Source organism: Schistocerca americana, chromosome 7 (genome assembly GCF_021461395.2).
Source record: "Schistocerca americana isolate TAMUIC-IGC-003095 chromosome 7, iqSchAmer2.1, whole genome shotgun sequence".
In the NCBI taxonomy this organism is placed as follows: Eukaryota; Metazoa; Arthropoda; class Insecta; order Orthoptera; family Acrididae; genus Schistocerca; species Schistocerca americana.
The window spans coordinates 376,030,817-376,046,131 of record NC_060125.1 but is presented as its reverse complement, the minus strand read 5'-3'; the positions used below and the strand labels follow the sequence as shown (position 1 = coordinate 376,046,131).

The window sequence follows — 15,315 nt, the reverse complement described above, 5'->3', positions numbered from 1 at the left end:
TCGGATTGGGACTAAGCACACTCTGCAGCCTGCTCGAGAAGCACTTCGCGCTGGGCAGCCGCCGTCCCTCTCGCCGGCAACCGCCTGAGTCACAGGCATCACCTCCTGGTTGTCCAAACGCTGAGCTGACTCGACGGACGTCAGCTAGTAGCCAAAAAGTATCTGAACTAGGACCGGCCGAGGCTGCTACAGAAGAACGACGACTTATAAACATTGTGAATAAATAACTGAACTCTAACAGTGTTTTACTGGCATCGTTGACGCTTCACAGGTTCCCAATAGCTTTCGTGACTTCAAGCACAGGTGCCTCCGTCCAACCCTCTGTTCTTTTTAAGTTAATTCTTTCATTCTCTGCCCCCCTTGAATCTCAGCCCACAAACGTTCATAAAAATGCAGGTGGTGAAAACTTCTTTTTGATCAGTTTAGACCTTGTATACTATACCATATGAATTATTCGGTTATTATCCAACAGGAAATGAGCAAGCAGTTTCTGCTATCTCTCTCGTGGCCTAACTATTTAGATTTGTGAAGTAATTTCTTTTGTATGTTCCAGATGTGTACCGACATATACTGGGGTGAGCCAGCTGATGCCACCGTGAGGGCGGCATCCAACCATACCGACGCTGGGCCTATCTACTACCATCTGTTCGATTACCGAGGACCGGAGATAGGCAACGGCACGTACGGTATGTCTGTTACACAACAACTAACAACGAACAAGATGATTCAAAGTGACACTGTTCCCCTTCAACCCCTTCTCCTCTGTCATTAAGCACCTGCTCTCACTCTTTAGCCTTTGATTAAAAAGATTAAAAAATGCTTTGACAAGGATAAAAACTATTGTTTGATGAGTTGTTTAGCATGTGGTATTGAAATTGTAAGGATGGTGGAGCTGTGATTAAGCTAAAAGACCCTGGTCCAGAAACTTCTGAGTCGAAAGTCATAAGCGGAATCGTTCTGATAATTATGACAGTGGAATACATGAGCTGGTCGTGTTTTTGCTAAAATTTTAGGATAGGAAACTCTCAGAGGTGGGCTGCAAAATGCATGCATTCGTCCAGTAGAAGACACGTGTGTCACATTGACCAGGATGGTTGGTTGGTTGGTTGGTTTGGGGGGAGGGGACCAAACAGCAAGGTCATCGGTCCCATCGGATTAGTGAAGGATGGGGAAGGAAGTCGGCTGCGCCCTTTCAGAGGAACCATCCCGGCATTTGTCTGTAGCGAATCAGGGAAATTACGGAAAACCTAAATCAGGATGGTCGGTCGCGGATTTGGCTGTCGTCCTCCCGAATGCGAGTCCAGTGTGCTAACCACTGTCGAGGATGAACAAGTACTCATGGTTCTTAAGGTGTCCATTTTAGAGCACATGTTTAATAGACACTTTTTTCTCGTTTTGGTCCACACTACTTACTACCTCTGAAATTTGCTTACCCTACAATCTCTCAGTAAAGGAGATGTGTTTTCCAGTATCGAGGATGAGCAAGTGCTCATAGCTCGTAAGGTATCCATTTTAGGGCCCAAGTTTACTACACTTTTTTTCTTGTTTTGGTGCACACTGACACTTTTGAAAGTTCCCTATCTCGTAATATTAGTAACAACAGACCGATCCGTGTATTCCACTGTGAAACATACCAGAAAGTTTTTCGCTTATAACTTTCGACCCCGTTGTTTCCACCACAGCCCCTTACCTCCAACTGATACATTTACCCTTATCTATCATCCCTGAAAGTTTGTATGTGCTGTTTCTCTGTGCTCTGCCGAAGCGGGTTGCAGGTCGCATCATCTGTCGTACTGTATTTCATATCATCTCGATGTGAACTGCTCCATACGGTTATTTTCGTTGACATTTTATTTCAGAATTTTCCGTAAATTTTTGGCATTTCCTAAACACAATTTTGCATAAAATTCCACTTGGGGCCGAACCGCACAGTAACCCCGGTTTCGGTGTGGAGCAGCGGTGGGGTGGGTGGACTGCAGTGGCCTGTTGTGGGGTTGTGAACCACTGAGGGCTACAGCGGGACGAAGCATCTCCATCGTTTCTAGGTCCCCGGTTCAATACATACATACAAACTGTAACCGGAAAAATAATTTCTTTACTCGAGAAGGATGGTGTAGCTTATGCTTAAAGTCACCTTATTGGATCTTTTTTGGGTTGTGGCAGGCGAACATCAGCTGTTTACAAATTATTATTACTGCTTACCAGCCTCTTTTTTTTTTTTTTTTCCGGTAGGATTGGTGATTCTGTTATATCAGGTGGTTTGCAATTGTGGTGTATATGTTTTCAGTTTGCAGTGCTTTATGTGTTCAGAGTAATTATTCTAAAATTTATGTTCGTTTTCACACATACGCTAAATGACCGTTATGGTGGTTAAACCGACGTATGTCTGTTTCACTGAATTTAGTTGAAGTTGTGCAGAGTGTATCTAATTTTGCTTTCCAGTGTCAGCACGAACCATCTCGTGGATGTAATAGAAAGTTTCTCTCTTCATCTCATATACTCGTAAAACTTATCTGGTTAATCCTGTAACTGAGGAAAGAGTGTACAGTGCTCATCACTTTCTGCACGAGACACATATAGCTCATTCACATGCATTCAGCGTCTTCGTAATAGCAAAAGCCACAATCTAGCATTCGTCTTTAGTCACAGAGGCGTCCTGACACCCTTCACGCCCCTTGAGTTTAAAATATTTTCTAGCGTCCTTAATAGAACCTAACTGCCAAAAACTGACGTAGATCAGTCGCACGAGTGATCAAACTGTCGTACGATGTTATCGGGCGACTTCTGGCGACGGTTTCTGGTATTCGTTGTCGGTACCACTATGAACGCGAACGAAGTTTTGGGGCGGAGAGGGGGGGGGGGGGGGGGACGCGGAGGTCCGTAGGTCCGTTCAACATTTGTGTGTCTCTACTTCTTGCAATCTCGTGGTAAAACAAAGTTGCGTTTGGGTGTACTTATAATTCGATACTGGATGAGCTGAGCTCTAACTATACAAAATAATTTACCAGGCAGAATGACAGACAAGAAAAGAAAAGTGACCTAGGAGACATAAGGAACCCCAGACTTTTCGACAGACGTAATGAAAGACAACTCACCTCACCTGGTCAAAAATGTAAAATGAATCTAATAAACGAGAGGAAAAAGCACAGCACTAATCACCTACAGCATTTATGTACTCTACCGCCAATGACTCGTTGACGACAAGCACGAGATACAAGATATCTTTTGGTGGCACCGCACGCCATAAAAAATGAACTTTTCAGGGCTTTCTGCATCCGAGTTCGGTTTCACCCATACCCACATTGAATCTGAATTCAGTACTGGAGCCGGCCGGAGTGGCCGAGCGGTTCTAGGCGCTTCAGTCTGGAACCGCGCGATCTCTACGGTCGCAGGTTCGAATCCTGCCTCGGGCATGGATGTGTGTGATGTCCTTAGGTTAGTTAAGTTTAAGTAGTTCTAAGTTCTAGGGGACTGATGACCTCAGATGTTAAGTCCCATAGTGCTCAGAGCCATTTCAGTACTGGACGTCACTAGACGCTGTTTCGTACATGCCCCTGCAAATCACCTCCAGCCGACGGAAATACATATAGTTTCAAAGGCAAGTGCAAAACACTCAAATGACTTAATCTTTAAAAGGTGAGAATAAATTAAATGTGAGTGGTGCTTGAGGCTCAAGTTACTTTTGTGTCTGAGTGACATTGGAAAAGTGTACAGCAACGCCTGATGTCAGAAGCACGTTGGGCACCATGCTTACGGAATAGGTAATAATACAGCACCAGACTCCCTCGTGAGACATGTAACTATCCTTGTTGGTTTGTTCTACTCATCCATTCCATTTTCGTGTGTATTCGGTTGTTATTCCGGCGAGTGTATTATGATTTTCACCTATTCACTAGAAATCCTGTTCTCACTATATCTAACTTCAACCTATTCCTCGATCCTCTTTAAATGTTTAACCTACCTACATGATTAAGGAATCGAACATCTAACATTCCGACCCATAGAATATCAGATTTGTTTTTCCTGGTGACATAATACAGCCGAAACGGCACAATATGCCAAAATATTTGTTACCAACTTCCAATTTGAAATTCCGTAATTGATCACGTTGCCTTCAGTTTTCAGTAGAGCCCATTCTGTTCGTCCATCATGAGCTACTCAAAACGCATTTTTCCCAATAACGTCCACATCTACATCCATACTCCGCACTGCGCCTTATGGCGTGTGGTGGAAGGAGCTTCTGAACCCATTCTCATTTGCTTCCATCTTGTTGCATTCGCAGTAGGCGCGTAGTAGTGACTGTCGCTAAACCTCCGTATGAGCTCTAATTTATCTGATTTTCTTGTCGTGGTTATTTCGTGAAACGTTTGTAGGAGGAAGTGTGAGTAATATGTTACACTGTTCTCAGTGGAACACGCTATCAGAATGTTTCAACAGGAAAACGCTCCATGATGCAAAACTCCTCTCTTGTAACATCTGCCGCCGGCGTGTGCTGAGCATCTCTGACAAGGGGGCCTCGCCTATTCGTCATCACCGATTTCGTCCCAGTTTGTAGTATGCTAGCTTTTGGCCACGACTTCGTCCTCGTGGATATCGAACTCGCACGACTTTTGAAAAATCCTGAATGTTATTGTCGGTGAGAAAAACGGATGTAAAAAAAATCGTGGTCAAGCTGCCAAAAGAACGCAACGGAGATTTTTGGTGTCAACTCGACAAACTTATCAACGATAATATTTACACCGATTCAAGAATGTATATGGGTAACGGGATTAAACTGTTAACATTATAATTATTATTATTATTGTTATTGTGATAAAACGTTCAAAATACTACTTTTTACGAACTCTATTAATTCTAACCTGGTTTATTTAGTATAGTTTTATAAAACTTCCGCTGTCCCGATTTTTTTTCTTCCAATATAATGAAATGATCCGTACACGAAACTGAGTCCATCCACATCCAGAAAAAATTTTGCCAATTTTACTCATTTTCACGTACAACTTACACTTGACCAATTATGGCAAAGCTGTTTTCACTAAAAAGCGTCTAAAGGTTCCTAAGACAGCTTTCCTGCGTTTCCTGTGGAGCCGGCCGGTGTAGTCGAGCGGTTCTAGGCGCTACAGTCTGGAACCGCGCGACCGCTACGGTCGCAGGTTCGAATCCTGCCTCGGGCATGGGTGTGTGTGAGGTCCTTTAGTTAGGTTTAAGTAGTTCTAAGTCTAGGGGACTGATGACCTCAGAAGTTAAGTCCCATAGTGCTCAGACCCATTTGAACCATCTCCTATGGATTCCGATTTCCCCGTACTGACACAGATAAAAAAAAACACACTGTATGCATAGATAACACGGCCTCTAGGTGGCGTATCAAGATGAGACACGGGCCAGATTTTAAGGTAGAACTCCAACAATGAAACTATGAAAACCACATCCAATTCGTGCAGTAGTTTCTGCGTAATTCGCTTAGAAACATAAGGACATACAGACAGACAGACAAACAAACAAAAATTCTAAAAATAATTGTTTAGCTTCTTTTACTGTTATAAAGATCCCTCGTATTAAGTGTCTCCTATGTACAGAAATGGGCCAGATACATTTGTATTAATGTAAGGATATAGATAATACGTCAGTTGTTGATCGACTCAAAAGTATATGATATTAAAGTTTAATGTCCGGGTCATTGATGTCATTAGAGACAGCGATATACTCCAGTTAGAGAGGCATGTGTCGTTGAAACTAGTTTTGACTTTAACAGATCTGTCTCAGTAGCCGCCGTAGCGGTTCAGACAGTGACGTAAAACCTGGTCAGGATGCCGAAACATAGTTTCTATGTTTACTTTCCTCTGAAAAGCCGAAATCGTATACACTTCATAATAGTTTATTTTTAAATTTAATTTTGGTGTAAGATTAAACCACAGCCAGACTTTCTGTTATGTAGGCACACGCCACGCCTCTCAAAGCAGCATGGTCTTCTACTCGTCTAGTGATGGCGTGCCGGACCCGAACACAACGTTTGGTCAGTTAAGACTGACCATGCTACGGCTGTGGAGCAACTTCATTAAGAACGGGTAAGTAATGAACCAGTGCTATGTTTTTTTATACTACAACAGCTAATGTAGTTATTTCCTTTCTTCTTTTTCTACCATCGCATCAGTATCTCTCGGCCCTTGTAGTATAAAGAGCCCATAGGCAATAGATAAATCTGCTGAGGCACATGGAGCGACTAAAAAAGAAGACAATGGCCAGGCGATCTAAAACCACAACTAGTTCGCAATTGGCTGGCAGCACAGTTCGCATATAGCACAACTCTGAAATGAAAAATTGCAATTGCCGTGTGCGAACTTCGAGTAGAGGAAGTATTGTTTGTTGCACACGAGCATCTTTCGGTTACACCCGGCATGTGACTATAGATTCAAGTTCAGTTATTACACACGAATGAGAAAACGAATATGCTGCATTCATCTATACATCCAAAGAAACTTAAACTGAAGATTGCATGTATCATACAAGGAACTGTAACAGAGTCGTCATTCATATCTTTTTATACGAGGGAGGATCGGAAAGAAACACACAATAACTTTTATCTTCTCAGGTATTTCAGCTGGAATACTGAAATTTCACGTCGATATAGTTTGAAGCCTGCGGCTATAGAAGGTCTTTTGTTTTCATGTGCAGCTTTAGTGAGAGAAGCCTGAACTACGAAGTAAACATGGCATTCCTGTGCAGCTTTAGCGAGAGAAGCCTGAACTACGAAGTAAACATGGCGCGCATGTTACTGTCGTCAACTTGTGAAGAGCAGTGAAGTGTAATACCATATTTGTTGGCCAAAGGTCATAAACAGCGTGAAATTGACAGGGACATGCTTGGCGTGTATGGGGACGACTCTATGGAGCGTAGCAATGTCACCAGGTGGTGTGCAATCCTCCGAGAGGCCCTGTGAGCCACTAATATTCGCCACGCTCCGCCCGCGGCCAGCAACAGCTGCAACCTCGCAGGATGTCGGAGCAATTGAGGCAGCAATTTTGAACGACCTTATCGCAGCAGTGCAACATTTACTATGGTACGGTGTACGGCAATGTTCATGACAGGTTGAAATATCGTAAAGTTAGTGCTTGCCAGGTGCCTACGAACCCAACTCACAACCACAAGAGCCAGCGAATGATGACAATCTGGGTTCACTTGACGCGTTATGCTGAAGAAGGGCATGATTTTCTGGAAGGAATCTTCACTGTTGAAGGGTGGTGGGCATGCCACTACATCCCCCAAACCAAGCAGGCCCTTATGGAGTGGAAACATGCCGGTTACCCAATACGAAAAAAATTCACAGCTACTCAATTTGCTAGGAAGGTGGTTGCGGCAGTGTTCTGGGATATGTATGGTCTGTTACTGATGGACTTTGCTGATACAGGACCACTGTGAATTCTGCAGCCTACATTAAACCTTTGGTTGAGTTCCGCCGTGCCCTTCGTGGCAAACGCCACAACAGTAATGTTGACAGTGTCAGACTTCTTCTTCAGAACGCTAGCACCCATGCTGCTGCTCCTGTTCGAGAGAAAATCGCCATATTTGGGTAGAGGTGTTTCATCATCCACCATACACTCCGGACCTTGCACCGTCGGACTTTCATCTGTGTCGTCCCATGAGGAAATTACTGACCGGCAAACGCTTTGGGATAGATCTGGAAGTGGAGTCAACAGTCTTTTAGATGGATATACTCCAATCAAACGGACTTTTACGAACGGAGCATATTGAAACTGGTACCACAATAGGAGAAACGTGTTGAGAACGTTGGTGACTATATAGAAAAGTAGGTACATGAAGTGAGTTCATTTGTGATTTTTTTTTTTTTTTGTTACCTATGCAACTTTTTGGTAAGAAATTTGCTGATCGTTGCTTTCCGATCTTCCCTCATAGAACGACTGATCAGTACTGTAGTGATTTCGCGTAGTTGATTTCTTCCGCCATAGCACAGATAATCTAACACTTGGTTCAAGAATCATAAAAGAAGGTTGTACACCTGGAAGAATCCTGGAGATACTAAAAGGTATCAGATAGGTTATGTAATGGTAAGACAGAGATTTAGGAACCAGGTTTTAAATTGTAAGACATTTCCAGGGGCAGATGTGGATTCTGACCACAATCTATTGGTTATGAGCTGCAGATTGAAACTGAAGAAACTGCAAACAGGTGGGAATCTAAGGAGATGGGACCTGGATAATCTGAAAGAACCAGAGGTTGTACAGAGTTCCAGGGAGAGCATAAGGGAACAATTGAGAGGAATGGGGGAAAGAAATACAGTAGAAGAAGAATGGGTAGCTCTGAGAGATGAAGTAGTGAAGGCAGCAGACGATCAAGTAGGTAAAAAGGCGAGGGCTAGTAGAAATCCTTGGGTAACAGAAGAAATATTGAATTTAATTGATGAAAGGAGAAAATATAAAAATGCAGTAAATGAAGCAGGCAAAAAGGAATACAAACGTCTCAAAAATGAGATCGACAGGAAGTGCAAAATGGCTAAGCAGGGATGGCTAGAGGACAAATGTAAGGATGTAGAGGCTTGTCTCACTAGGGGTAAGATAGATACTGCCTACAGGAAAATTAAAGAGACCTTTGGAGAGAAGAGAACCACTTGTATGAATATCAAGAGCTCAGATGGCAACCCAGTTCTAAGCAAAGAAGGGAAGGCAGAAAGGTGGAAGGAGTATATAGAGGGTTTATACAAGGGCGCTGTACTTGAGGACAATATTATGGAAATGGAAGAGGATGTAGATGAAGACGAAATGGGAGATAAGATACTGCGTGAAGAGTTTGACAGAGCACTGAAAGACCTAAGTCGAAACAAGGCCCCGGGAGTAGACAACATTCCATTAGAACTACTGATGGCCTTGGGAGAGCCAGTCCTGACAAAACTCTACCATCTGGAGAGCAAGATGTATGAGACAGGCGAAATACCCTCAGACTTCAAGAAGAATATAATAATTCCAATCCCAAAGAAAGCAGGTGTTGACAGATGTGAAAATTACCGAACTATCAGTTTAATAAGTCACAGCTGCAAAATACTAACGCGAATTCTTTACAGACGAATGGAAAAACTGGTAGAAGCGGACCTCGGGGAAGATCAGTTTGGATTCCGTAGAAATGTTGGAACACGTGAGGCAATACTAACCTTACGACTTATCTTAGAAGAAAGATTAAGAAAAGGCAAACCTACGTTTCTAGCATTTGTAGACTTAGAGAAAGCTTTTGACAATGTTGACTGGAATACTCTCTTTCAAATTCTGAAGGTGGCAGGTATAAAATACAGGGAGCGAAAGGCTATTTACAATTTGATCAGATGGCAGTTATAAGAGTCGAGGGGCATGAAAGGGAAGCAGTGGTTGGGAAAGGAGTGAGACAGGGTTGTAGCCTCTCCCCAATGTTATTCAATCTGTATATTGAGCAAGCAGTAAAGGAAACAAAAGAAAAATTCGGAGTAGGTATTAAAATTCATGGAGAAGAAGTAAAAACTTTGAGGTTCGCCGATGACATTGTAATTCTGTCAGAGACAGCAAAGGACTTGGAAGAGCAGTTGAACGGAATGGACAGTGTCTTGAAAGGACGATGTAAGATGAACATCAACAAAAGCAAAACGAGGATAATGGAATGTAGTCAAATTAAATCGAGTGATGCTGAGGGAATTAGATTAGGAAATGAGACACTTAAAGTAGTAAAGGATTTTTGCTATTTAGGGAGTAAAATAACTGATGATGGTCGAAGTAGAGAGGATATAAAATGTAGACTGGCAATGGCAAGGAAATCGTTTCTGAAGAAGAGAAATTTGTTAACATCAAGTATAGATTTAAGTGTCAGGAAGTCGTTTCTGAAAGTATTTGTATGGAGTGTAGCCATGTATGGAAGTGAAACATGGACGATAACTAGTTTGGACAAGAAGAGAATAGAAGCTTTCGAAATGTGGTGCTGCAGAAGAATGCTGAAGATAAGGTGGGTAGATCACGTAGGTATTGAATAGGATTGGGGAGAAGAGAAGTTTGTGGCACAACTTGACTAGAAGAAGGGATCGGTTGGTAGGACATGTTTTGAGGCATCAAGGGATCACAAATTTAGCATTGGAGGGCAGCATGGACGGTAAAAATCGTAGAGTGAGACCAAGAGATGAATACACTAAGCAGATTCAGAAGGATGTAGGTTGCAGTAGGTACTGGGAGATGAAGAAGCTTGCACAGGATAGAGTAGCATGGAGAGCTGCATCAAACCAGTCTCAGGACTGAAGACCACAACAACAACAGCACAGATAATATGCCGGCACACTACATACATTATACAGGCCACATGAAATTCTATTACCTCTTCATACCACGTTTTCTCTGTCTAACCCTACTGCAGTAAGTTGTCTGGGAGCTCATAGGTGTATGAAATGGGATATTTTTCCGTTTCCTGTACAAAACTATGATAACTTGCTCGTTCACCTTCTAATGAAACCAATACAGAGCTGTGTTCGAAGAAACGACGCAACTGAGATCGCTTGGCAAACGCGGGCGCCGAGTCGCTGGCAACTTTGCAGTCGCGCCGTCTGCGGAGCCCTGTTTTAACAACATAGTAGCAACTTTATTAGGAATGAGTAAGTGGAGAACACTTGCTGTATTTGATGCACTGTAACGAGGACCGGTTTAAGGAGCAAGGGGCACAAGCTGCCGCTTGGGGTGCCAAGCCGAGATTTCTATACAGTACATATCATAATTGGTAGCGTCCGGTTGGGGATCGAAGCTGAGAGGGGAGCCAGGGCCGCCCTAGTGCTGGATCTGTGTGCAGTGCGTATCACAATTTGTAGCGAAAACTGACACGAGTGAAAGCTTACGGCGCCAGATAATAAGCCGCTTGTGCGGAACAATGTTCTCGAACTGAATACAACAGTTAACGTAGTTTTTGCAATCTGTTACCAACTCGGACGCCAGCAGTTTTCATTTCAGTCGCTCCAGTGTGCGAGGGGCCTTAGACCACACACGATATCGCCTACAATCGGACGCCCGCTTTGATCCCCACGCGCAAGTCATTTACCAGTCAATTTCGAACGTCACTGCCGTTGAATTCTGCTGTGGTAAATGAGCTGCTATGTTTACCAGCAGCAGTTAATCTCTATGTGCCCATAAATGCTTGCAAAAATATAAGGAAATAAAAAAATTAACATTGCAACTTATTAAACTTGTTGTGAAACGGTTTTCTCGGAAACTGCAAGTATGTCACAGAATATATTACATTTTTCATTGACGTCAGGTATTCCCGTCTGTATCTCACGAATATAAAATCGTTACTATCTTTTTTAACTTGTCAGTCTTGTAGTTTAATTTCAAGTAAGTACACAGTTGGTTTTGCGATCTCGATACTGGTATGTCTACAGAAATGCTACCAATTCGGTAAATTGTGTGAAGGAGATTATAATGATATGAAATGACAAGGGGCTGCAGAACAGCTGTAGAACAGCTGAGACTTAAACGTTTAACTTAAAATGACCACCTAATAATACGGCACCTCATTCTGTATGCTTTAACACTGCGTCTAGTTGTTTCATAAATAAATCAAAATCACAAGATAGGGCCCTGTGTATACCACTACTGCTGTCAACTTCCCATGAACTGTACTTCTGCAACACAAGTAAAAGATAATCAATGCAAAATCTGAAGGTGTCATTGTTTTTATATTTGTATTTCTTCGTAATATACGCAGCAGAGGCAAATGCTGATCCATGAAAAGCCTAAAGGTGTAATTGTTTTTATGTTTGTATTTCTTCTTAATTCAAGTGGAAACTCCGGCTTCAACTTCATATTTCAGAATGGTTTGTACTCCCTGAAAAACTATGGAGTATAATGTAAAGTACCTACTCTCTGTGAGCATAGCGAAATCAAAGAAGACTACACCGTCACGCTTAAGAACTAGGCAAATGAAATGCAGCTAGGAGACATATCGCCATAGATGGCCGATTTGTTGAATCAGATTCATCGGGGAATTAAGCGTGTTCAGCGATCAATCGCAGCAATCTGCGGACAGAGCGACCAAAAAACGGTCAACAATGCTAAGAAACGGTGGCGTTCTCCAACCACGAAGTTACCCCTTACTTTTCTATCAGCAGAATACCAAAAATTAGAAGGCATTTAATTTAGGCCATGCAGAAACTTCTCGGGAACAGAACGGTCAACATAAGCGTTGGCTATAGTACTTTATTCCTTTCTTTTTCTTATTCTTCTATTATATCATTAAAGCATCTTCATGTATTGCAAAATGTCGCTACAATAGAGGCAATACATGTTCCTAATGCTTATATGGTTACTACAGTTTTCAATCGACGCAAGCAGCTTTGTTTCTTTATTCGTTTTCTCGGTTTATTTCTCATAATAGATGCGCTCAGATGATGGAAGCCAGGCGTTAAGAGAAGTCATAATTTACTCTGAACGCTTGATGGTGTTTAAAAGAAAATTCTCTTTATTTTGGGAACAACGTAAAGTAGCTACACAGCGTTAATAATATGGAAATAAATCATTGAGGATAATCAAATCAAAGTAACTAAACCATCATGTGTTTCTGTTCGCGAAATGTCTTTATTTTCGAATTTTTGTGCGCCTCATATTTACAACGATTCTCTTACAGTATACTCCTCGTTACCTATTTAATTTAATTCGCATTTTCAATTTTTCCTAGCCCGCTGTGGAATATTTCTTTTCTCAATACATCACACAAGTAATACTAAAGAATATGCAACTGTCACATTACAAACTGGAGTCCGAGAAGAGAAATCTAATTGTCATACTGCTATTACAATTCATACATACTATCAAATGCCAAAGTTTGCAGCATCAACAGTGAACAGAGAAGAGTGTATGATTTTAACAGATAAATGAGTCGTTAGTGAATATGAACCGAGCAAACTTCGCAAAAAAATTCTGGAAGTATTGACAAACGCAGTTAACTGTTTTCTTTGCCGTAATATCAATAATATGGATCCTTACTTTTTTATGAACGTTCTACCCAAAATAACTAATACTTGAGATCTAACCACCCTTTGTCAGAATGCAAAACACGGTCTGGAAGCATTCCTTCCGTAAGCGACTGTAACAGCTTTATAAAAGGCTTCTAATTCTGCAGTAACTTCAGTGGAATGCATAAAGAGAACTAACTTGTTACAATGGTTGCTCCTCATATGTCTTCTCTAGTTTATTGTTAATGAGTCACCGGTACTAAATGACACTCCTCACTCGTCGAGAGCTGTGGGGGGAAAAAAAACAGGGCTCCTCTCCCCCTGATAACAATGACTGTGGGTAGTGCTTTGAGGTTGTCATGTTTGGTGATTCTTTTGACAACACAGAATTTCTCGTCTCTTTCCATGTACAAGGAATTCATTCAAAACCCTGCAGCACTGAAATCAGGCAAGCGGTGTTTTCACATAGGAGTTAGACGATCCATGAAAAGAAATTCACAGTGTTTCCTGACTGATTTTCCGATCATTCTGATTTCGCGACACTCCGATTGGCACTTACCTCTACAGCTGGGAAATTATTAGAGGGCAGACAGGGGAGCAATACCAGAAAAAAAGCTGGATTTGAGTTTCGGGCGTCAGTTACGCTAATTTCCATTCTCTTTCATATTTTAGTAAAAGCTTTGAATGAGAGAAGCTTCTATGAAGGAATAAGCGGTGTGAAAAATGACTTACAAACCAAATTGATACTTTCTGGCAAACTCAAGAAATGGTTGTTAATATAGTGCACAGACATAGTGGCCTACTACCCCGTCGTACAAACCAACGCACAGTATGCCCCTTGATGCGAGCAGGGCAGATTCACGTATAGTTCATTGCGTCAGGTCTCCAGATGAAGTGTACGATCTTCCAATAATAGGTTAATCACGCAATGTATATTCCTCCATCACAATGCAGTCGCTACTCAACGATATACGACAAGTATGTAGAAGTAAATTTTCATTTCAGCAGGTGATCAGACTACAGCATAGAAATGGAAGTGCAGTTATTATACTACTGACACACAGCCAACTGCCACCACACACCTTCAGTAAATGTACTTGTACCAGCCCGCACAACACTCTTGAGCTATAAATGATTGTGACCTTTGTTTCTTTTACAGAACACCATCCCCGGAGGGTGAGGAGTTTATCTGGGAGCCTTTTGATAACACAAACCTTTACTACGTGCACATCACAGACACAGTCAATCTGGAGCAAGCCGTGTTCAAGGAACGCATGGAATTCTGGCAACAGAATATCCCACTCTGAAGTTTAAGTAATTGCTGATAACTGCAATTGCTGTGCATGACTACATTTGCGCACTGTTGTTCACTCTGTGTGTCTATCCTCACAATTTAGATAATGTACGAGCATTATTGATCTGTTAATTTGGACTTACGTAGTTCATGAGAAGAAAGAGTCCTGTACTGATTTCATACCTCAAAACAGAATACCTTATTGAATAAAGAAAAGAAGTAGAAAATTTTTGTATTATCTTTCTGAGTAAAAACTACTGACACAATGTACATCTGAACCAGTCAGCTATAAAACAGAGATTATGGCATACTAGGTGTAAAACAAAGCATAGGCCTATAGCTAGAGAGATGCTCAATGAAACACGTTTAGCTGTCAAGAGAGTAATGCCTGAAGCTTTCAATGACGAGCGAAGCAGAATATTGTCAAACGATGGCACCAAAGTTAGCATCCAGTCCGTATCGAATGAGGCAGGAACTGAAACTGAGAATAGGAAAGCAAAAGCTGAAATGTTTAACTATATTTCCAAATGTTCCTTTACAAAAGGAAACACATGAGAACTGCCCCAATTCAATCCTCCTACCACTGAAAAGAAGAGTGAAATAAGTGATAGTGTCAATGGCGTTGAGAAACAGATGAAACCGTTAAGACTGAACAAAGCTCCAGGGCCCGATGAAATCCCAGTCAGATTCTATACTGAATTTGCGGCTATTTTCCCCTCTTCTAACTATAATGTTTTTAATGCGATTTTGTCTGTTTTAATTATTCGGGAGTTGACCGTCTGGTTTTAAACTTTCTTTGCTTTTTGCGTTTAATTTGATTGGTAAACCGTTGAGATTGAACTTAACATATACGTGGATGGACATGAGACATGAAACTTTGCAATAAATTTTTCATCTGTGATTATTACTTTACGAATGAAATATTCTGTTGCAGATTAATAAAAATGATTTTTTTTGAATATTCCAAAACAATTATTCAAGTTTTACTTTTATTCAAGTACTAAATAATATTATTGTCCATCGAACTTGGCAAACATTTTCACGTTGCACCACTAGATTT

General features: G+C 41.6%; 1 protein-coding gene across 1 annotated transcript in view; it reads left to right on the top strand.

The window, feature by feature from the left end:
* The window catches only part of LOC124622589 (venom carboxylesterase-6-like), an 84,673-nt gene extending 70,022 nt beyond the window's left edge, over positions 1 to 14,651 (top strand). The window contains exons 8-10 of the mRNA XM_047148338.1: positions 554 to 686; positions 5,936 to 6,065; positions 14,121 to 14,651. Coding sequence (XP_047004294.1) covers positions 554 to 686; positions 5,936 to 6,065; positions 14,121 to 14,268 — 411 coding nt within the window. The 3' untranslated portion in view covers positions 14,269 to 14,651. The remainder of the gene's footprint in view (positions 1 to 553; positions 687 to 5,935; positions 6,066 to 14,120) is intronic.
* The last annotated feature ends 664 nt before the right edge of the window (positions 14,652 to 15,315 follow it).